This window comes from Polypterus senegalus, chromosome 3, assembly GCF_016835505.1.
Source record: "Polypterus senegalus isolate Bchr_013 chromosome 3, ASM1683550v1, whole genome shotgun sequence".
Lineage (NCBI taxonomy): Eukaryota > Metazoa > Chordata > Cladistia > Polypteriformes > Polypteridae > Polypterus > Polypterus senegalus.
In genome coordinates this window covers 10,466,459-10,489,442 of record NC_053156.1, presented here as the reverse complement: position 1 = coordinate 10,489,442, position 22,984 = coordinate 10,466,459, and the positions used below count along the sequence as shown (strand labels likewise).

General features: G+C 49.9%; 2 protein-coding genes across 3 annotated transcripts in view; one reads left to right on the top strand and one right to left on the bottom strand.

Annotated features, from left to right (window-relative positions):
• Positions 1-22,984, top strand: part of LOC120524808 (low-density lipoprotein receptor-related protein 1-like) — a 114,680-nt gene that overhangs the window by 70,855 nt on the left and 20,841 nt on the right. For both annotated transcript variants that reach the window (XM_039746563.1, XM_039746562.1), the window contains exons 39-41: positions 5,914-6,065; positions 6,152-6,276; positions 6,361-6,729. In XM_039746563.1, coding sequence (XP_039602497.1) covers positions 5,914-6,065; positions 6,152-6,276; positions 6,361-6,729 — 646 coding nt within the window. The remainder of the gene's footprint in view (positions 1-5,913; positions 6,066-6,151; positions 6,277-6,360; positions 6,730-22,984) is intronic.
• LOC120524809 (kappa-type opioid receptor) lies at positions 6,760-9,533 on the bottom strand. Its single transcript, XM_039746564.1, has one exon. It carries the CDS (start codon positions 9,354-9,356, stop codon positions 8,382-8,384), a length of 975 nt encoding a protein of 324 aa, XP_039602498.1. The 5' UTR covers positions 9,357-9,533; the 3' UTR covers positions 6,760-8,381.

Genomic DNA, 22,984 nt, shown 5'->3' with positions numbered 1-22,984 from the left:
AAGTGAGAAAAGATGAAGAGGAGGAGGAAGAAGATGAGTCCCAGGTAGCTTTTGCCACTTGTGAAGTCTAGTGTTTTGTTAGAAAGAGGCTGCACAAATGTGATCTTCATGAGAGGTATGCTGGGAGGAACCCAGAAAGAACATCAGGCCAAGATGAAACCTTGTGGGATAGGCAGGGCAAGAGTGGTGCTATTTGGCTGCGGTACCAAAAGACTAGTTTGGTGAGAACCAATGACAGCAGAAGAACTTGAGAGCAACTGTGCAGTATGGCGGTGGGAATGTTGTGATTCGGGGCCTGGGCGGCCCACCATCATGGAACCTACTAGAAATTCTTCATGTTTGCTTGTCAATAGAAGATTGAGGCTTAACTGAAAGTGGACCTTGCAAACGTGACAATGACCCAAAACATGCCAGTTGATCCACCAAGGAGAGGCTGAAAAATTGAAATGGAAGGTTCTGGAATGGCAAAATCAAAGCCTGGCTCGGAATCCCATCCATTAAACCGTGAGGGGATTTGTGCACACAAGACACCCCTCGGACATCACACAGCCACAGGGAGGAGCAGGTGGAACGTTCTGCCAGAAGCTTGTAGACAGCTTTGGGAAACGCCAACTTGAGGGCGCTGCAGTGCCAGCTGTTAGAGCCAAGGGGGGGTGGGCTTGCTTGTTGCACAGAGAGAAACGTTCATTTTATGTTGCAGCGTCAAACCCAAACCCTAACCTAAGATTAGACATCCTAAAGTGACCATTAAGATTAGGGTTCAAATTGTGTTCAGAAGGAGGGCAGGGTAGAACGTGGCCCAGTGACGAAGAAGAAAGGCTTTTAACATTTGGCTGCCTATCTTAAAATCTTAACATTAGGCATCCTAAAGGTAAAACTAATATTTAGGGCCCCCGTCACTGGGGGTTAAATTTAGGATGAAGGGTGTTTGGGTAAGATTGGTCAGTATATTAAAAATTAGCCAGCCACTGATGCACTAAGCGTACTGCCGATTCTGATTTCAAATGCTTGTTATAACGTCCTACCCCAACCTGTAACCCTAATCTTAAACAAATAGTACAATTAGGTCCCTAATGTTAAGTATTCCTTTTTTATATGTAATATATATAAATATACAAATATATGTGTGTTAAAAAGACTTTCTAACCGTAACCTTCAAATCCTAATCTTAAAAATCGCTTAAACCTTCCCTAATCTTAAGATTTTGAACAGTAGCCCTAATCTTAAATCCGTCTTTTTGGGCTATTTATAACCCTATATAGATCCCTTATTGAATATCATTTTATTCTTTGCTAGAAGAAATGTTTTTAAATAATATCCATCCATCCATTTTCTAACCCGCTGAATCCGAATAGGGTCACGGGGGTCCGCTGGAGCCAATCCCAGCCAACACAGGGCACAAGGCAGGAACCAATCCTGGGCAGGGTGCCAACCCACTGCAGGACACACACAAACACACCCACACACCAAGCACACACTTGGGCCAATTTAGAATCGCCAATCCACCTAAAATGCATGTCTTTGGACTGTGGGAGGAAACTTGTAAATATCCATTTTAATATTAATTAACAGTAGACATCCTTATGGAGTCACTAGAATTAATAGTCAGTCAGTCATCGTCCAACACGCTATATCCTAACACATATAGTGCCTTTCACATCTGTCTATCTATCTATCTATCTATCTATCTATCTATCTATCTATCTATCTATCTATCTATATAGCACCTTTCATCTATCTATCTATCTATCTATCTATTATATAGCACCTTTCACATCTATCTGTCTATCTATCTATCTATCTATCTATCTATCTATCTATCTATCTATCTATCATATAGTGCCTTTCACATCTTTCTATCTATTTATTTTTGTACTATGGAAAAACATGCCTTGAAATTGTCATTTCATTTCAACATACAGTAATTGCAGTTCCACTATATAGCACTAGATGGTGTTGTTACGATCTCTACACTCGTATCTATCTATCTAGTGCAGGGGTCCTCAATCCCAGTCCTGGAGGGCTGCAGTGGCTGCAGGTTTTTGTTCTAACCCAGTTGCTTAATTATAAAGCAATTCTTGCCAATAATTTGATCTCATGGCTTGTTAGTGCTTTAACTCTGCAATGTCAGGTCATTCTCGTATCCTAGAATTTTTTTCCCCTTTCTAAGGATATCATCCTAATGATTTGAAGGCTAAAATGGACGAGCAATTCTCAGTCCTTCACTTTCCTTCCAAGTATTTAATTAAACCCGATAGTGCATGATAAATACACAAAGGTGTAAATGGTACCAAGCTAAATGGAGACATGCTGGGCTCTTTTGTCATTTGCATGTTATTGCTAATTAGAAGCAATTAAAAACCAAGAATGCAGCTGTTTAAAAACAAAATACGCAATTAGGGTTTAAAATCTTAATGAGCGAGACAACTGAAATGAAGCAGAAGTGTTACTTGAGCAGTGAGGGCTTCTTATTAAGTAACTGGGTTGGAGCAAAAACCTGCAGCCACTGCGGCCCTCCAGGGCTGTGATTGAGGACCCCTGATCTAGTGTCTTTCACATCTGTCTCTCTCTCTGTCTCTGTCTGTCTGTCTGTCATTTTCCAACCTGCTATATCCTAACACAGGGTCACTGGGGTCTGCTGGAGCCAATCCCAGTCAACACAGGAGGGCGCATGACAAGAACAAATCCCAGGCAGGGCGCCAACCCACCACATGGCACACTCACCAAGCACACACTAGGGACAATTTAGGACCGCCAGTGCACCCAAACCTGCATATCTTTGGAGTGCGGTAGGAGACCCACACAGACACGGGGAGAACATGCAAACTCCACACAGGGAGGACCCGGGAAGCGAACTCAGGTCTCCAAACTGCACCACCATGCTGCCCTGTATTAATAGTTTATTTATTAAATGTAATATAAGTTTATTATAAATATTTATTGGAAGCTTATCTTGATAAAGAGCATGTGTTAAAGATTAGATAGGATTGTGTTTACAGTTTTCTCTATTATGCTTAATACGTGTGCTGAGGTGGGCTTTGCAAACTCTGGAGGCTGTTGAGAGTGTTTGGTCTGTTCGGTGGTGTGAGATTTAAATAAAAAAATACGTTCTGCTTTTAAAAACTTGGGGTTTGGTTGCCGCTAAGGAGCCGTGTGAGAATTTCTTTTTTTTTTTTGCCTGCACAAGAGCAAAAGTAGCTGGGTGTTTGGAGGTGCGCTTGGAAAAGTTCCTTCTACTTGTACCTGTTCTTGTTATCTGTATTTGAATCAGCATCGAGGAGGCAGGGTGGAAAGCAGCAGTAACTGATATGGCATTTGTAAATAAATAACCGCGTCGTCGTAACAGCGACTCCTTAGTTTAAAGGAAAAGAACAAAAGGCCGCGGCGGACTTCAAAGTAGTAAAGGCTCAGCTCAGCAGTGCGCAGGTCAGCGGCCAGCGTTAAGACCCCGATCAGTCACAAGGGGCGGTAGGAGCAGATAAACCGGTAAACGTTTTATTTGTGTGTTTATTTTAGCGGTCCAGAGGTAGAAAGTTAAGTGGGCGACCGCGTAAGGCTTCATTAATACAAACAGTGCGAGTGGAGAGCTTATAAGTAAGAAGAGCGCAAAGTTAGGAGAAGAGACCGAGAAACGTAAAGTGAACTTCATAGAAAGACAAATAGCAGGCATCTGAGAGGAAGATCAGGACAGGAGCTTAAGGGGAAACGGTGTGAAATATCTGGAGCAGATCTTAGTGTTACCATCTAAGTTAAGGAGCAGGCGAAAGAAGAAGAAATTTAATTTAATTTTAAGAAGAAAAAAAAAAGTTACGAGAGTTTACTGATCAAATTTTAATAATGAGGCCGGTGCAATGCAAGTCCTGTTGGATGTTGGACTTTTTAGATGGAGGTTTGGAAGAGCCAGTTGTCTATGAGGGCCACATCTGCAAGAGATGCCAGCTGATCCAGCACCTCGAGCTCAGGGTCGCTGAACTGACCTGCGTTGTAATAGAGAATTGGCGGACTTGGCCCAGGTGTCCTTTAGAGAGATAGTGTGGACCCCCAAGGTGGCGCGGGAGGAGATTCCAAACCAGACAGGTAGGAATAGGTGGGTCACGGTCGCAAGGCGTAAGGTAAAGGGTGCACACTGTCCGGGGGCATCAACCCCAGAATTAGAAGTGTCTAACCGTTATCATGTCCTGGCGGAGCTGGACGGTGACTCTGATAACTCTGAGGTGGTAGGCAGGGATGTGGAGCCCCAACGGGCCACCTCAAAACCAGTTCCCAAAAAGAGAGAGGTGGTGATAGTTGGGGACTCAGTCATTAGTTCATTGAAGCGCAGGTGTGCTCCAGAGAGAGAGAGAGGAGCTCAGGTGGGGGACCTCCCTGGAAGGGTGGATAGACTACTGGCCAGAGCGGGGGTGGATCCAGTTGTCATTGTCCACGTTGGAACAAATGACATACATAAGGGGGTCAGTTCTGCGTTCCAAATTCAAAGAGTTGAGTGCCAAGCTGAGGAGCAGAACTGACAAGGTAGTCTTCTCCCAAGTTCTGCCGGTGCCACTCGCCAGTCCAGGTAACGCGTGGCTCACATCTTGGTGCAGGATAGTAGGGTGTCGGTTTATAATAATTCTTTGCATTTATATAGCGCTTTTCTCACTACTCAAAAAGAGAGTCAAAAAGGTTAAGGGCCTTGCTGAAGGGCCCAACAGAGCAGAGTCGCTATTGGCGTTTACAAGATTCGAACCGCAGTGCAGATCACTAGCCTCAGAGCCACCACGCCACCACTTTATGGGGCATTGGGACTCCTTTTGGAACAGATGGGGACCTGTTCCGCCATGACGGGTTACATCTGAACTGGAGGGGCACCAATGGATTGGGGAGGCGTATGTGTAGGCTAGTCGAGGACTGGGGAGGCAGGGAGTTTAGGACAGGCCAGGTTTAGATCTTTACATGGAGGAACAAACAATGGTGTAGAAATAAAAATGCATTGTAATGTAAATTCTAAGCAAACATTTGAAAGTAGAAGGATTAACACATTAAAAATAGTTTGTCTTAATACTAGAAGTATCAGATATAAGGTAAGTGAGTTGAAGTTGTATGTAGCAGAGCATAATTATGATATTATAGCAATAACGGAAACCTGGCTAAATAACAAAGATGGGGATGAGTGTAACATAGAGGATACACATTATTAGGAAGGATAGACAGAACAGAAAAGGAGGTGGGGTTGCTGTTTATGCCAAACAGGATTTAAATGTAAGTCATCTTCAGTTGGATGATGAGCCCCATCTTAGTGAGGACATCTGGAGTCTTCTGGAAAGTAATAAGGAATGAGGTCTTATTTTAGGAGTGTGTTATAGACCACCCAATTCAGACAGTAATTTCAACGCACATCTTTTTAGTAATATCAAAAAGGCAAGTTTACCGGGAGATATTATAGTCATGGGGGACTTTAATTATCCAAATATTAACTGGGATAACCTTGCAGATGGAGGAGCACAAGAGCAGGAGTTTTTAGAAGTAATCAGCGACTGTTTGTTAACACAGCATGTTAAAGAGCCAACAAGGGGTGAAGCCTGTCTGGATTTAGTATTCTGTAATAATCAGGATAGAATTGAGGGTCTCGAGGTGATTGGACCACTAGGGTCACGTGACCAGAATGTCATACAATTCTCAGTATTTTGTAAGAGTGCAGATGCGAAGACTAAAATTGTTAAGATGAACTTTGTCACATCTGCTCAAAATTAGCCCTACCAAAGTCTAAGTAGGATAGACTGGGATAAGCTTTTAAATGTGGAGACAGTCGAGGAGCAGTGGGACAGGTTTAAAAATGTTTGACCTGAGGGGTGGGCTCGGACTGTGGCGAGCTGGCACTGGGTCCTCTGTGTCCTCTGTACCCCGTAACCCCCCCCTCTCATTACTCCTTTGCAGGACGGTATGCTCTACTGGTGTGACGCGAGGACAGACAAGATCGAACGCATTGACCTGGAGACTGGAGAGAACCGAGAGGTGGTCTTGGCGAGCAATAACATGGACATGTTCTCTGTGTCCGTCTTCCAGGGTTACATCTACTGGAGTGACCGGTAAGTAGGCGGTGGGAGTCGCTGGCCACGGCGGGCTGACTTCCTAGGGATGAAGGGTTGACCCTTAGTGTGTTTTGTGTTCGCAGCACCCACGCCAATGGCTCCATCAAGAGGGGGAACAAAGACAATGCCACCGACTCGGTGTCCCTGAGGACCGGGATTGGCGTCCAGCTCAAAGACATCAAAGTCTTCAACAGAGCCAGGCAGAAGGGTAAGCCTGGGAGGTGCCACGGTGGGTGGTTGGACTTTTTGGGGGCACAAGTCATGGGGCTAACCCGGTGTGTTGCCCACTTAGGGACCAACGTTTGTCGAGTGAATAACGGAGGCTGCCAGCAACTTTGCCTGTACCGAGGGAACAAACAGCGCACATGTGCCTGTGCCCATGGCATGCTAGCCGAGGACGGGGTGAGCTGCCGCGACTACGAGGGCTACTTGCTCTACTCGGAGCGGACGATCCTTAAGAGTATACACCTTTCCAACGAGAGCAACTTAAACGCCCCTATAAAGCCCTTCGAGGACCCCGAGCACATGAAGAATGTCATTGCACTGGCGTTTGACTACCGCGGTGGCAAGGGGGTGAACCGAATCTTCTTCAGCGACATCCACTTTGGCAACATCCAGCAGATCAACGATGACGGCACGGATCGCAAGACGATCGTTGAGAGTAAGTGGTCCCGCCGCCGCCGCCGTGATTTGGTGCTCGTTCTGCTATTTTGGGTACCGTCACCCAGTCAGGCCCCTCATTCACACTGGCACACCGAACTGCGGTAGTCTGCTTTTCTAGTGATCTTTATTGACGGGGTGGGGACCCACTGAAGAACACCACACTGGCACACAGGCCCAGTTTTAGATGCCACATTTTGTGTGTAGGTGGATGTGACAGATTGCAGGGCAATGAAACAGAAAAGGTGACCTGCACGACCTACTCTAGATAAAGGCGCAGTGTGTTGGCACTGCCCGTGTGAGAGCCCACCTTGAGTAGCATAGAGTGAACAGACCTGGCCAGAGAGTGAGGCACGAGGAACAGATGGGGTTGTGACACAAGTAGGTGGCCCAGGACTTGCATTGGTGTCACACTGTACTGTAGAACACCACACTGGCACACAGGCACAGATTTAGATACCACGCTTTGTGTGTAGCTGGATTTGGCAAAATTCAGAATTGGGAAGATAACAAGCCTATGGAGTCTCGTGTGACGGAATTAAATGAGAATCCCATTGAGAGAGAGCGGCCTGGTCAGGAAGAGCTACACGGGAGGTCAAGAGGGCACAGAAACTTTGTGTTGGCGCTGCCCACCTCGAACAGCAGGTGCAGTCCTGACAGAGCGAATAACACAGAGCGTGGAGCGGATGGGCAGAATCCCTTATTGAGGGTGTAATTCGTTGGCCCAGGACTTACACTGATGGCGTGTCAAAGAAGACCACACTGGCAGACGGGTGCAGAATTAGATGCCACACTTTGTGTTTAGGTGGATGTGACAGAATGCAGGGTAATAAAGTGAGGCAGAAAAGGTGTCCTGGGCACAAAGACATGCACAACCTACTCAAGGGGTCATAAAGGCGCAGTGTGTTGGCACTGCCCGTGTAAGAGCCCACCTTGAGTAGCATAGAGTGAACAGACCTGGCCTGATAGTGAGGCGCGAGGAACAGGTGGGACCGTGACACAATGAAGTGGCCAAGGACTTGCACTGGTGTCACACTGTACAATAGAACACGACACTGGCACACTGGCGCAGATTCAGAATTGGGAAGATTGCAAGCCTATGGAGTCTCATGTGACGGAATTAAATGAGAATCCCATTGAGAGAGCGCGGCCTGGTCAGGAAGATTTGCATGGAACTACATGGGAGGTTAAGAGGGCACAGAAACTTTGTGTCGGCGCTGCCCACCTCGAACAGCAGGTGCAGTCCTGACAGAGCGAATAACATGAGGAGCGGATGGGCAGAATCCCGTATTGAGGGTCTGATTCGTTGACTCAGGTCTTACACTGATGGCACACCAAAGAAGACCACACTGGCACACAGGAGCAGATTTTGAACCCACAATTGGTGACTTTTATTGTTTCCACCTCCGAAGGTCCAGCTGTGGTGACTCAGTGAACGGCTCAGGAGTTGTCCCAAAAGGCTGTGCTGTCCATTTTGGGGTATTGTCCAGATATGACCATTTAATTCCACATCCTGTTGAAAGCCAGATGCCTCATCATAGTGTCCCTGTGCCAACATCATAGGTGGCAGCTTGCCTAGCTCCGAATCAGAAGCAGGAAGGAAATGCAATGGGGTTTGCCATGTTGTCCCGTTCTGCAGGGGAGATGTGCCTCTTAGAGCTGCACCCCTGGGCCCAACTCAGTCCTGGAGGGCTGCACCCCACCCACTCTGCAGCAGCCAGGCAGTGCCAGCCTCTGGAGGTCCTGGCGGAACTTTTCAGAGATAAAGACGTAGAGGACGGGGTTGGCGATGGTGGAGGAGAAGGCGAGCAGCTGTGCGCTGACGGGAAAGGCGGCCCCGTGTGGTGCGGATCCTCGGGCCAGGAGGAGCAGGAGGATGTAGGAGGGCAGCCAGCAAAGGGTGAACACCAGGACCAGGAGAATGGAGATGCGCGTGACCTGAGTGTGGTACCTGTCGGTCAGGCGACTCTGCACGCTGGCACGCTTGGAGCGCAGGAAGCAGTAGATCCGGGAGTACATAACGACGATGGTGGTCAGTGGCACAGCGAAGCCCAGGACGAAGAGCGTGGACGCGTAAAACACCTGGCTGGCGTCCGTCATGAAGGCATAGCAGTAGACCGAGTCCGTCACATGGGTGCCACGGAATGCAAACTGGGGGGACGCCACGGCCAGCGACGGCACCCAAATGAGGAGCATCACCGTGCAGAAGTACCAGGTGAGCTGGAAACGGAAAGCCTTGCTGGGGTGGAGCAGGGTGATGTAGCGGTTGATGGCCAGGGCGGCCAGGGTGAAGACGCTGGCGGACGAGCACGCCACGCCCGTGAAGCTCACGGCCTTGCAGAGGAAGTCCCCAAAGACCCAGCGGGCCAGAGCAATGGAGGTGGCGTGGAACGGCACGCAGAGCAGCTGGAGCAGGTCGGCCGCGCTCAGGTTGAGGAGCAGGATGTTGGTCCCGTTTCTCCGCTGCTGCTTCTTCCTGCCGATCAGAACTCTCTGCACCAGGATGTTCCCAATCAGCCCGGCGACGAAGATCAGGGAGTCTAGCAGGGGGACGATGACCCGCAGGACCTGCCTTTCAGACGAGGGCGAGTGGCCGCTGCCGTTGAAGGTGCCGGGGGTGGTCTCCATAGAGGTGGTCCCGCACGTCAGCTTTCTGAAGAGCCCCACGACCCCCGAGCGAATGTGCAAACAGAAGATTGGGCAAGGCAGGAAGTTGGCGGCTATAAACCCCTCCTGCCAACCGACTCTGAAGGCATCTCAAAGTCCACGGGCCTTCCTTGAGGCCGTTTGCCAGCCTTTTTTTTTTTTTTTATCTTTCCTTGAAGGAGGTGGGCGTTCCCAGCTGTCTGTGCCAACAGAAAGTGACAAGATGGGCCTGACTGAACAAAGGAGATAAACGGGTGAGCGTGAGAGGCTGATACGCGCTCTGCTGGGACGAGTTCTGGGTTTGGCATGAGCCCCTCAGTTAGCGTCGGTGGGTTCAGCGAGTGAATGGGCAAACAAAGGAGATCAATAAGTCAAAGTAAACGTTAGGGGACCGGGCCAGTTGGCATCGCCGGGTTCAACACACACACAAAAAAAAGGGGCAATCCTTAGAAATCTGGGGGTGCAGGAAGGCCAGGCATCCAGTTAAAGAAGGGAATGACGAGTGACATGCTCTGGGGGTCCTCAGCGAGCAGCCATGAATAGCAGAACTAAAAAAATGGAGTCCTTTAGTGGGCACAAAGAAGGGCAACATAATCCGGGGCACAAGTGTGACAGGACAAGATGACCACGACACATGAAGAGCTCAGGACGAGCTACAATTCCTAAATTACAAAGCCTAATCGCTGTGAGGCAGAAACCCACCAGACAAAGGGGTCTTCAGACGCTTCTTAAATGTGGGGTCCCACGCACTGAAGACTGAAAGGCATTGAAATGGAGAGCCTGGAGAACCCGACCCCTGGAAGAGAAAAAAAAAGTCCAGCTCTTTGGTGGGGTTCACCTAAAAAATCACAGAAAGCAGACCCCCCCCCCACCATGGGCGTGGCAGGATTTCCATGTTGGGTGCTCTTTGGGAGTCACCTGGGACCGTGAGAATGTGAACCCCGGTCATCCTGGGGGGGTAGCTGGTGGGTTGAGCGGGTGAATTTTTTAGGCCGGGAGTTGGCTGTGGCACTCGTCACCAGGAGATTGTTGTTGGTTACAGATGCCCGAGGCTGTGCCCCACTCCCCCCCACCCGCTCCTGGGTTATCTGGTTTGCTGATGGCTTCCTCTTTCCAGATGGTCGTGTGGGAAGTCCATTATGTGGTGAAGATGATGGTTTGGGGTTCAGTAGTATTTCACTGATATGACACTGGCACCTGTGCCCTGTTGGCATGGAGGAGTGTGGCATGTGTTAATGCAGACGCTCAAGCCCCCAATGTCCTAAGGTTGCCCCCTCTTGGCAGGGTGTGTGTGCGTGCGGTGCCTCCTCTCGAGTCGCACCTTTCTGACTCTCTAATTTTGCTTTCTTACCTTCACCCGCGATCCTCACCTCACCTCTGCTTTTAATGTAAATGAGCGCGAGGCGATGCCAGGGAGTTCGTTTCAATTCTGCCGGTAACACGTCTCCTGTTTACCAGTGTCACAAAATGTAAAAATAGCTTCTGGGACACAAGCAACACGTCACGCAGTTAAGCCGACCGCGTCCAGTCAGTGAAGTGGACGTGCCACCATGCCAGTCTGGCGTGTGGGCTTCAAAGTTGCCGTCCGCCCATCCCAGTTGGGCTTTGAGGGTTTCACATTTCTGGTTTGACATGCAGTGCTTGACATATCTTGCCATCTTCCCATGATGCCGTGTTGTCTTTCATGGGCTCCGCAATTTCCACTGTGCCCACGTGTGATGCGATGGATGCGACCCTATGACTTGACCTCCACGAGGCCGCTGTGTGTTTCTCTTTACTTCTCATCTTCTGCCTTACGACGTTTCTGACTGTCGGGTTTCACTTTGAGGTTTTCATTTTCTTCTCCCAAGTCCTCGCACCTTACAATAGTGCAGCTCAGTCAGTGTAGCCGTGTGTGTGTGCCAGGCGGAGAACATGTGCAGGTGGCACTGGGCTCCATGAGCGTAATAACTACGCCTTGAGGGCCGCAGATATCTGTGTGTGTTTGTGTGGTGGGCATCAAGACCTGCTTCACATGCCCTTTTGTGGAGTTCAGATGGCACAAAAGGTGGCAGACATTTTTAGACGGGTGATGCCCGCTGCTCGGGATCGTCACTACATGTATAGAGAGATGATAAGGGTGACCCTTAGGAGGTGACACAAAGTACTAAGCCAGTCCAAAAGGATGAGGGCTCGATGGCATATGTCACGTATGTTTATTTGCTTAGCGGACGCTTTTACCTCCAAAGCAACTTGCAAAGAAGGGCATCATAATCAGTCTGGGGCACAAGTGTGGCAGGATTGAACGCCACACATGAGGAGCTCAGGACAAAACACAACGTGAGCTACAATTCCTAAATTACAAAGCCTAATCGCTGTAAGGCAGGAGCCCACCAGACAAAGGGGTCTTCAGACGCGTCTTAAACGTGGGGTCCCACGCACTGAAGTCTTCCCAAAGTCCGTCCTGAAAGGCGTCAGCCCGCTGTGGATTGAAATGGAGAGCACGGAAAAACCCGACCTCGGGAATGTAAAAAAAAAAAAAGGCAACTGGGGAGTCCAATGGCAAAAAGGACCAAACGGGACTGGGTGGTCTCGGGGGACCCTCATCCTTGACGCGCACAAGCCTCCCTCCAACACATTCCCTTCACTTGGAGGACCTCTTTACGTTTTGTTTGCTTAGCTCACAGAAGAGGTGTCTCCAGCAGGGGGCGCTCGCTCCCAGGGCTCGTCGTCTTCCTTGAATTTAGGGCACACACAGGAGCCTTCTACCCAGCGTAGCCCTGGCAGAGCGACGGGGCACAGAAAGAGAGATGTGTCTAAATATTTAACTTCACCCCCAAAATGCGATGCATAATCGTTTATGTGGACGTATCCGGGCCGGAGAGCAGCCAGTGGATCGTGCAGTCGTCATTCAGTTCTCCAAAGCTGGCAGCCATACGAGTTCTGGTCGGGCAGGGTGGGTGGGGCACAGACTTGCTGGGCGTCTGCCTTCATTATGTACACACTCCCATATTGGCATATTCATAGGATTTGTTATAAATTTTGCCAGGTATGGGCACTGCCATCTAAGCCGTCTCTGTTACTTCTGGACTGTGCCCAAATGACGCCAGTGAAGACAGTGGCCCCCTGGTCACCCTCTGGCCACACGCTGATTCAGCACACATCAGTGCCATTAAGTAGCCTGCCAGTGTCACACATCCCGCTGCCCGCTTAGTGATGGCTTTGAAATAAACTTCACAGAATACGGTGGCACACTTGAGACTGGTTACTACAGGAGGTCAACATGATGGAGTGACATCCGTCTGGGGACTGCTTGGGAACAAGTGTGACAGAGGCCATAAGGGTGACTTGATCCTTTGTTGAAGGTGCGAGGCTCAGTGTCAGGGGAGGGCGGAGAATTACGACGGGGAAAAGGACCAATTAGAAGGTGCTCTGCCAGTAAGGGGAGGAGTCTTGGCGCAGTCATAAATGTAGTGACAATAGGAAAAGAGAAAGGGGCGGGGCGAGCTGCAGCGTTCCAGGATTTTTTTTTTTTTATTCTTCGGAATCTCTTGGATGGAAACTCGCCGGCGTAATCCCGACCTGTTTTCAATCCTTCGCTGTCTGGACGGAGGCCACCACACTGCCGAGACTTCTCCGTGATTCCAGCCAGCGCTTTTCTCGAGTCGCTCTGCTCATCTGTGGTCGTCTCGGAGTTTTTTCCCATTCCGTCTCCATTCCGTCACTTGTTTGTGTTTTTTTTGATGTGCTCTTTTCGTGCGTATGCTGGAGGGCGTCGCTCGATGCGCGTGTGTGTTTGTCGTGCTGTGCGTTGTTCAGTTGCCATTTAGTGACGTCGTGTCAGTTTCTGGTGTCCTCACTGTGTGTGTGTGTGTGTGTTGGGTGGTCTGTACGGTCAGTGGAGTTGGCACACCGTTCTCATTATTATTGTACCATCCAGGGCACAAAAACTGACCACCACACGTGAGGCTAACATAACAATATGACCGATGATATCTGGTAACGACTCGCAGAACAGGAGGGTCTCCAACCGACTCAGAGAAACACGTTGAGGGGCTCGGCGGTACTGGGTGGAGGTGGGCAACCATCCAGGAGAGTCACGTGAGTAGAGTCTGGATTGAGATTTGATACCACGCAGAGGTGGCCTCGCCAGACGCCATTCACTTGCTGGCAGACCTCAGTGGGCACCACCCGTGTCTCCATGTACATTAAGCAAGCAGCGAGGGTTTGAAGCCAATGGAGCGACCTGAAGAGAGAGGGCTGGCATGCGCACGTCTTGGCTGGTCGGGTGGACGATATTTCGGACCACCTGCTGGGACTTTGATGGGCACAAGAGACGATCAGAACCTCTGCCGAGCGCTTGGTCTCATCTTGTGGATGTGATGGAGAGGCGATGAGAGAAACGTCGATGCCCATCCATCATAACGCCTGTGTCGATGTGCCAGCGCTCCTCTGGTGTTTGTAGTACTGGCATTGCCAGCCCCACCTCAGCTGCTGACCCTGATGTATAGACCCCCGTTCATTTGTTTTTTTTTTTTTTTAATTTGTCACATTCTTCTAGGTGCACATTTGCGTCACAGCGATGGGGGGCAGAGAGAGCGAGACTCGGGTCGGGTGGTCTCGGGTCCCCTGCTTTCAGCCCACCGTACGTTGCCAAGACTTGACTTCCTCTTCTTCCTAGTCGCAGGCCGCTTGTGACGAGCTTAGCCCGGGACCGCCGCCCGTGTTCAGAGTGGGGTGACTTCTGTTTTGTCCACTCCACCTGGCACAGGCAGGCTGCTGGGATTTGGTGTCCGGTCACCTTTCATCAAAACCTCGGCCACACTTTGTAAGGTGGCAGCTTGTCGGTGGGCGTGCGGTTAGCAGCAGCGTAGCTCGGTTTGTGGTGCTGGTGGGCTGCAGCTTAGAGTTTGGTGTTGGTGAAGTTCTAAGGGTGCCTGCTCTTCAGATTGTGCTGACCCCCACAGAGCAGTCCATTTGCGTTTTACTTGCTTAGCAGTTGATTTCAAAAAAGGAGGTCAGCATCATCAGTCTGTGTGGGGCACAAGTGTGGCAGGACAAGGTGGCAGAATTGACCACCACACACGAAGAGCCCAGGACAAATGCAAAGCGAGCTCCAATTCCCAAATTACAAAGCCTAATCGCCGTTACAAAAGGGGTCTTCAAACGCTTCTTGAACGCACTTGTCATGAACGTGGCGTCCCACGCACTAAAGAGTCCCCAAACACGTCCAAGTAATGAGGCGGGATGTCACCGGCTAGCAATAAAGGGCAAGCATCAGATCTTTATGAAATAAAAGAGAGGATTCCAAGGACAGTGAAGCACAAAAGACAACATGGAGTTGCCTGTGACAAAGTCCAGACACGGAATCCAAAGGGGGAGGGGATTGGGGGGGCTACGTCAAGGTGGTCAAAATCCCAAAATGTGCAAAGAGGCACAAAGCCCAGAAAAGTAAACTCGCTGACTCCCAATGAACCGCCAGGAACTCCCTGATTTATGGGCTGGAGGGCGGGTCTGAGGGGTGATTGGCATGTGGCCCCGCCTCTTGAGGGAACCTCCCACAAGATACAGGGAAGCCAACACAGGCCCCTCCCATACAGAGACAAAGCCACAAATAACAGAATGAGATGAGACACCGAAACACAAAGGAAAGAAACAAAAGGGACCTCAAACATCGCCACCCTGGCGTGCCACACATTTAGGGGGTCCAGTGGAGGTGGGCAGCTCGTTCCACCAGCTCTGATGCCAGGTGGAGGTGGCATCACCAGACCCACTTCGTTAGCAGACCTGAGTGGGCGGGCATGAAGGAGCTGAGGACCTCCTGAGGGTCTCCACATAATACAGGCGTTTAAATGGACGTGGGATCGGGCGACGGATCGTTTCAACCGCTTCTGACCTTAAACTAGAGGAGTCCTTAACTAGGACCGCCGAGGATTTGGGACAAAAGTCACCAGTAGAGAGAAACCAAACATTGTGACTCGGTGAAGAGCCCAAACGCTAGGCGAGGGACCGAAGCGAATTCAAAAGCAAAGGTTCAAACAGTAATGAAGTCCTCGCCACAAACTTGCCCAACAAAGGGTGCCAGCTTAGGAGCCACTGTGCTGCTGATGTCACTCCGGAACACGTCAGCTGACAACCCATGAACAGGCACTCAAGGTGGCAGCGCCGATAGTGGAAACAAGTTGGCGCCACGTGAGAAAGCCTTTTCCTGGTGGTCCGATTCACAAGCCAGTGTGCCAGCCGGAGACCCTGGGCACTAAGACTCCCCAATTGGAGGCCAAGGAGAAGACGTAAGGGAAAATAAACTGCAGCGCATGGCAGTGACTTCAGGTGGGCTGGGGTGCTGTGGGCACCTTTGGTAGCCAAATGTCACTTCTGGTGAGCCGTCCTGCTCCTGTTTTAAGACTTGGCATGTGGCATGCAAGACGCCTTTATTGTCACTGTGCGGTACGAGGACGTCAACGTTTGGAGCAAACCCTAGAGGTGACGCTGATAAACGTTTATAAGAGGAGACCGTGAGACGCTGAGTAAAAGTAAAGATAAACGTGAGCTTAAATAGAGAAATGGTCAATGGGGTCACAGTGAAGGTGACACTCGACCAAGTGGTCCCGAGATCCACGTGGGTCACCTTGTGTGGTTGATGCAGAAGTTCAGCTCAATCACTGGTGGTCTCTTATAGGAAAGGGCTGCGCATTTAATAGGCCGTTCTTCAGCCTGGTACTGCGGGCATTCAGGGCTCTAAAGCTCCTGCCAGAGGGCAGAGGAATGATAATGCCATGGTGCCAGGGTGGGTTGGATCTTTACAGATGTCCTTCGCTCTCCTGCGCAGCGGGTATTGAAGACGTCATCCAGTGATGGTCTCAGAACCATTTCAGTGACATGCTGGGGGGTCTTCATGTTCTCAGAGGTGCAGCCAGCGGACCCCCGCTGTAATGCCGTACGTGGTGCACCTGTAGAAGTTCACCAACAGTTGTGGTGGGAGTTGAGCTTTCTTCAGACTCCTCCGAAAGTGAAGCCTTTCTTGGGCCGTTGCTGTCGTTTGTTGCCCATGAGAGGTCCTGGCTGATGCGGACCCCCAAGAATCTGAAACTCTGGATTAATATCGCCGATAATGCTGAGGGGATGGTGACCGCTGTAGTTCAGTCTCCTGAAGTCCAGAATCGGTTCCTTTGTTTTCCTGGAATAAAAAAGGTGGTGGATTTTATGACTGTGAATGTTTGCGCCATCTGTTGGAATGACAACCGCATTGCATCGCATTAGTACATGCATTAGAAAACACGTTGCAATAGATGGTGGGCTGCAAACATTAACGATTAACATTTAGAGTTGGGATCCTCACCTCAGTGCCCTTCTGTATGGCTGCTGTGCCCGCTGGGTGGCTCAGCTCGTCCTCTAATTCCATAAATGAAATATCACGAGTCGTCTTTAACGAGCTGTAAAGGGCGCTGTACGTGTTTACCAGTCCTGTAAGCTCTGAGTCGCCAGTCCTCGGGGGCAGCGGACCGTATTCATAAACGGTGACACAAGACGACCGTGTGCTGGATGCTCAAGTGACCGGCCCAGGCTGAAAGTGACCACTAAAGGGCCGCTAATGCACTAAGAAGTGACCACAAGCCATTGCTGTGACACTGCCAAGGCAGCTCTTTTTATTTCCACGGAGACCACCGTGTGAACCGGATGGACTTGGCGGTGCCCGATGTCAGGGGGTGTCCCTTTAGACGTCAGCTGAGTTGGGGTGCTCCATACGTACTTATGGGTGAACAGAATGCTAGGAATGTTCTAGAAGCTGACAAAGCCATCTTTGGCCCTCATTATTATTTCATGGGGTCTCCTCAGACTCTTGGAGGGCCTCATGACGTTTGTTTTTGGATCAGCGCCGCTCCACGTGGTTAATGCATTCGGCCCACACCACCGTCCCTCACCCCCCTTTACAGACCCCGTTTTACCTTTTTAAATTTATTGGCGTCCCACTGGCAGCAGTTGCAAATGGCACGACTGGGTGGTGTCCCGGTTCCCCTTGGAATACACGACTGGGTGGTGTCCCGGTTGCTTAGGTGACCCACTTGTGAACCAACGATGCCAACACAGCCCGGGGGTTGGGAAATACTCACTTAGGCGACCCACCCTAATCCACTGGCAAAACCAATGACAGCCACCAGCGACCCGCCGGTGGTGCAGACCCCAAGACCCGGAGATGGCTTTGCGTTGCTCCGTGCCGACAGTTACAGCGTGGGTACCAGATGGTGACCCACACCCGGACCCAATGAGCCTCCATTACGGTGACCTGCACACTTTGTGACTGTCACACGGCCTGATGTCTGGCCGCAGGTGGCACACGATGCCCGTGTATTTTGGAGAAATGCGATCTTTTGAGTTCTGAATCCTCTGCAGGCCACCGTTTGATTTTCCCAACCTGACTCCGTACCCGAGAACGAGGTGAGCGACTTCTGTTCATTTGGGCTTCCAGACAGGACACGGCCGTGCGGTGTGAATCATCGCCGTGTTTAATGTGCACATCAGTTTATATGCGGCGTTTGATTATTTTTTATTTTTACTTTATGATTCATTCCTCACCTTTACCGCTGCTGGCCCCGGGTCTTATTTATGAATCATTCAAATCGTTCAGCTGTTTGATTTTATAATCGAGTCATTTAAACGGGAAGTTCATAGAGTGGAGTCAGTAAAATGAACTGCCATTCCTGTCACTATTTTCTTGCCCCTCTTGACGCCCACCAGTCAAACTCCTGCCAACTCTGATCCTGCCGACTATGCCAAACTCATATTGGTCACTGAGGGCTATCTCTTTCTGGGTGCTGCAGACCATTCCTGTGACATTATGTGACACATCCCGGTCACCCTGGGCTTTGCTACGCCGCTGTTAAGATTCAGTTCTCTGGGCAGATGGACTTCAGGATCTAACGAAACAAATGGAATGATGTCATGGGGGGGGTGAAGCCAGAAGGGTCTCAGCTTGAGTTTTCTCCCTGATGCCCCCCCATGCCAGCCTGCCTGACTATCTCTCGTCACAGCACCCACAATCCACTTCTTCTCATACCCATTTCATTGTAAGGAGTGCTGACCGCCACCATCGTGGCTCACTGGCTGATGTCTCCTGACCGCCGCAGCTCACCTCGGCCTTGACGTTTCTGGATCCTCAGTGGCTCATCCATGGCAGTGCCATGTTGACCCCACTGCCCCAAGCTTGTGATGCACTTGGAGAAGAGCAGCCTGACTGGTAAAAGACGGCGACGATGTGGCACAAGGTGGCATAGCCTCTCACTGACTGCGTTATAACTACAAGACGGCTTCACTTCCTGAAAGGTCTTATTGATTTAACACACCCGACTTTAACCAAGAGAGGACTTTCAACACACCACACCTCCCCTCACCGTGTGACAGTTACATAAAGTGTTTACACAAGCGGCGCCGCCTGCCACGTGTGCCCCTGGGCTGCCACAAGGGCATACAGAATAAAGTGGCAGGAGCTCCTGGAGGAGCAGCCATTCATACAGAAGAGCACTGAGGTGGCACAGCAGCCTGCCACCTAAACAGAGGCCAGCGAGGCCCTCCGCGCTAAGCAACATGTCACCAGGATCAGGGAGAAGAACCTCCACACCTAGGCATATATAGTGCCTGCCATGTTTCTCTTGTCTGAGTGACAGATGGATGTGAAAGGCGCTATATAATACAGATGTTTAGAGCGTATCGTCGCCCTGTGACATCTGCTAATCGTCATGCAGCTCGGCTCCACTCTCCGGTGCCACGCTTGGCGAGAAGGATCACCCGCCTTCCTCAGCAGAAAGTCTCCGAACTTCAGCGCCCTCCCGGTCTGCGTATCTGTCCAGCTGTTTTAGAGTGCATTTGGATCTCTGTTATATAGCGCCTTTCAGACCTGTCTCTCTGCTATGGATTTCCTCGGATATCTGCCAGTTGTAAAGTGCGTCTCTCTAGCGTCTGCTTAAAGCCTTTTCTGACTGTCTGTACCTGCTATATAGTGCCTTTCAAGTCCGTGTCTCTCTTATGTAGGATAGCGCCGTTCATGTTTAGCTGTTATATAGTGCCTTTCATATCTCTATTACATGGGGTCTTTGATATCTATTATATAATGCTGTTCATATCTGTTAATAGTGCCTTTCATATCTGTCTGTTTGTTATATAGCGCCTTTCTTCTCTACTCTGCTTTATTGTACCTTTCATGTCTGTGTATCTGTTATATAGCGCCTTTCATATTTATCTAATATATAGCGCCTTTCATATTTATCTACTATTTAGTGCCTTTCGTATCTGTGTGTCTCTGTATTACTGTATTGCATTATGCCATTCATATCTGTCTTATATAACGCCAGTCAAACCTGTTTTATGTCTGCTTGTCTGTTTGCTCTACAGAGCCTTTCCTTTCTATCTGTCTGCCCCTTATATCATTGTATTTATTATATAGCGCCTTTCTTATCTATGATATAGTGCCTTTCATATCTGCCCATTTAAAGTTACTGTTACTTGTTTGTCTGTGTACTTTTAGTTCCTTTCTTATGTCTATGCTACATAGTGCCTTTCATGTCTGTGTAGCTATTATATAGCGCCTTTCATATTTATGGAGCCTGTTTTTCAGCTCTGTGTGTCTGTTACATCGAACCCGTATTTATTATGTAGTGCCATTCCTACCAATCTCTTGTGACTGAGTGGACAGACAGTGCAGACCCAGCAGAAATGGTGGGGCGCCAGCCAGGCTACCCCATTTAATTAATGCAACAAAAACGACACAAAACAAAATGGGCATGGCACAAAAATAAAAGTGGTCTCTCTTCAGCCCCTTATCTGTCTGTCAAAGGGAGCTCGGTCCTCACTGCGGTTTAAAGTCCAGATAGAGACCCCCACCTTCCTGGGACCGCCCACTTTGATGGCACCTGAGAACAGAATGAGTGGGGCCGTCTGTGGCGGCTGTGGGCGGGGCCAAGCGGCCACTTTGGGCGTGTTCTCTGGTCTGACATGCAGCTAGCGACGACGCCCCCTCTCGGCCTGGAGTCGGGGTCACTTAACCTCAGCAGAGCAAGGAAGGTGTGATCCCCCCCAGGCACTCACCGGTGACCTCCATATCCGTCACTCTGTGTGTTAAGGTGCCTTCTGTATCTCTCAGTTAAACCTGTTTGTCTGTGTATTTTATAGCGCCTTTCTCATCTGTCTGGCTATCTGCTACTGTATATAGTGCCTTTCATATTGCCGTGACTGTTTTATAGCGCCAGTCTTCTTCTCTATCTATTGTAGAGTGTCTTTCCTCTCTCTCTGTCTATTATGTAGCGCCTTTCCTATTCATCCATCTGTCTGTTTCAGGTTTCTAGTGCCCTCATCACTCCTGTATTGCTCTCCGCCACTGTTGTCCCCGCGTGTCCCCTGGCAGGTCCCCAGATGCTGCAGTTGCTTAGAGATGCCATTTTGATTTTAATTCCAGTCCAATCAAAGGCTAATGATAAATTGCCATTTTTAGAGTCTCCTGGCACGACTGGGTTATCTTTTTTTTTTCATTTTTGGGGACTGGCATCCCAGGCAATTCCCATGCCTCCTAACTGCAGTTCTGTTATAACGTACTTAAGAAGAAGTCAGTTCAACGATTCATTCCAGTTTAAAATCCCATTCAGAAGTCGGGGTGCCGTAACTGTTCTCAAACCCCTCCGAGGGTCCGCTGGCAGCACGGCCACACTGACATAAAGAACTGCCCGGGTGGCAGAGGGAGGACGTCTTCTCGTCATATTTGCGAGGCGTTGCCGATTTACCGATGCGGAGTACGGGCAGTCGGGGCGATCGGCGAGTTTGGGTCCTTCGCGTCATTTTTATTGTCACCCTCTGTGACGGTCTCCCTTGTTTCTCGTTCCTCATCGGTGACAGATGCCGCTGAAGTCCGATGGCCACAAGTGACGCTCTCGATGGCACTGCAGCAGCAAGTCCAAAGGAAACGTACGACGCCAAGCGCGCTTTGCCTTTCGTTGACACGTCGCTCCACACTGACTGTGTAATCGCAGCCGCAGATCAATGAAAGATTTAAAGTGCCCCCCGGGTACCGTGCGCCATGATATGAAGCGGAGCTCGACTAATTGATGTCTGCGCGTCAGCCCGCGTCGGGATGCTGGGCTTTTAATCTCAAGTTCGTCACAGAAGAGGAGATGAAATGCTAGGACGGTGGGCACCCACACCTGTCCACAGATGTGAAGTCGACTCTGCATTGGGCAGCGCCAACTCTCCAAAAATTTCGATTCACAAGTCGAGCGACAGACTTGATAAACAATTAGCGATGAGGTAGGAGGTGACGCAGCGAGGTCCTGTGTAACCCGCACATTTGGGTACAGCGAGCCCCCTGTGTCCTGTGGCTGTCTGCTGTACCTACCACTGGACTTCTGAGGCTGGCATTCAGGGATCGCTGCCTGTGTGCTCAAAATTAAGAACGTGTGTCAGAATATGAGGTGATACTGTGGGCACTTCAACTTCTTCTGGCATGTGTAGCTCGGCATCGAGACGTCTGGGCCGACTGCCACGGATTCAGAAGACGAGATGAGTCGACCCACATAGGGTCTCCTGCTATACCACCTTGCTGCGTCGACTGTTGAAATGCGATTCAGAGAGGGGGCAGCATTAGACTGGCTGTTAGTCCGAGTAAAGACGTGTCACCTTAGGACACTCTACACGAGTGGTGGGCTCAAGTTGACCCCGTCACGGCCTGTAGCACTCGACGTCTTCAGACGCTCAAGGCTGGGTTGTTGATGCCCTGCTTCGTGCCAGCCTAAATGGGAGAGATGCCTTTAGCTCTGGTCTGCATTGTCAGTTTGACCGTAAAGGAGAGGGAAGACCTTAAACCCCTGGCCACAAAAGGAGGCTTTTAAATATTGAATTAAAAATCCAAAAACCACTCGACAATCAAACCACAAAGACAAAAAAAAATCAAAGCAACGGGGGGTTCAAAAGACAAAGAGAGGAATTGAAAAGAATTTTACAAAAGTGAAAGTTAACAAGGGAGAAAACAAGGCAGAAATCGGAAAACCCTGAAGATCCAAAATGGAAGGAGGCTGTGAGACAAAAAAACACAACACAACACGCGGTTAAGACCCCCACACCGCGTTGGGGGTCTCTGCAATCAAAAAATGAACAGAAGAAGACGGAAAAAAAAAACAAGGTGATCAGAAACAACACGTGGAGAGGAGAGTAGGCCTGTTGGTCCAGCCTGGGGTTCAGGAGGAGCACATCGTACTCCGGCTGGGGTTCAGGGTCTCGTTTTTGTGACTTCTCGGTTCAATTTTGAGTCCTGCTATTGTTTTCTTTTGTTCATTGGTTTAAAGTCCAGATGGAGACCCCCACCTTCCTGGGACCGCCCACTTTGATGGCACCTGAGAACAGAATGAGTGGGGGCCGTCTGTGGGGCTGTGGGCGGGGCCAAACGGCCACCTTGGGCGTGTTCTCTGGTCTGACATGCAGCTAGTGACGACGCCCCCTCTCGGTCTGGAGTCGGGGTCACTTAACCTCAGCAGAGCTAGGAAGGTGTGACAAAGGCACACACAGGTGACCTTCATATCCGTCTCTCTGTGTGTTAAGGTGCCTTCTGTATCTCTCAAAAAAAAAAAATCAAAGCAACGGGGGGTTCAAAAGAC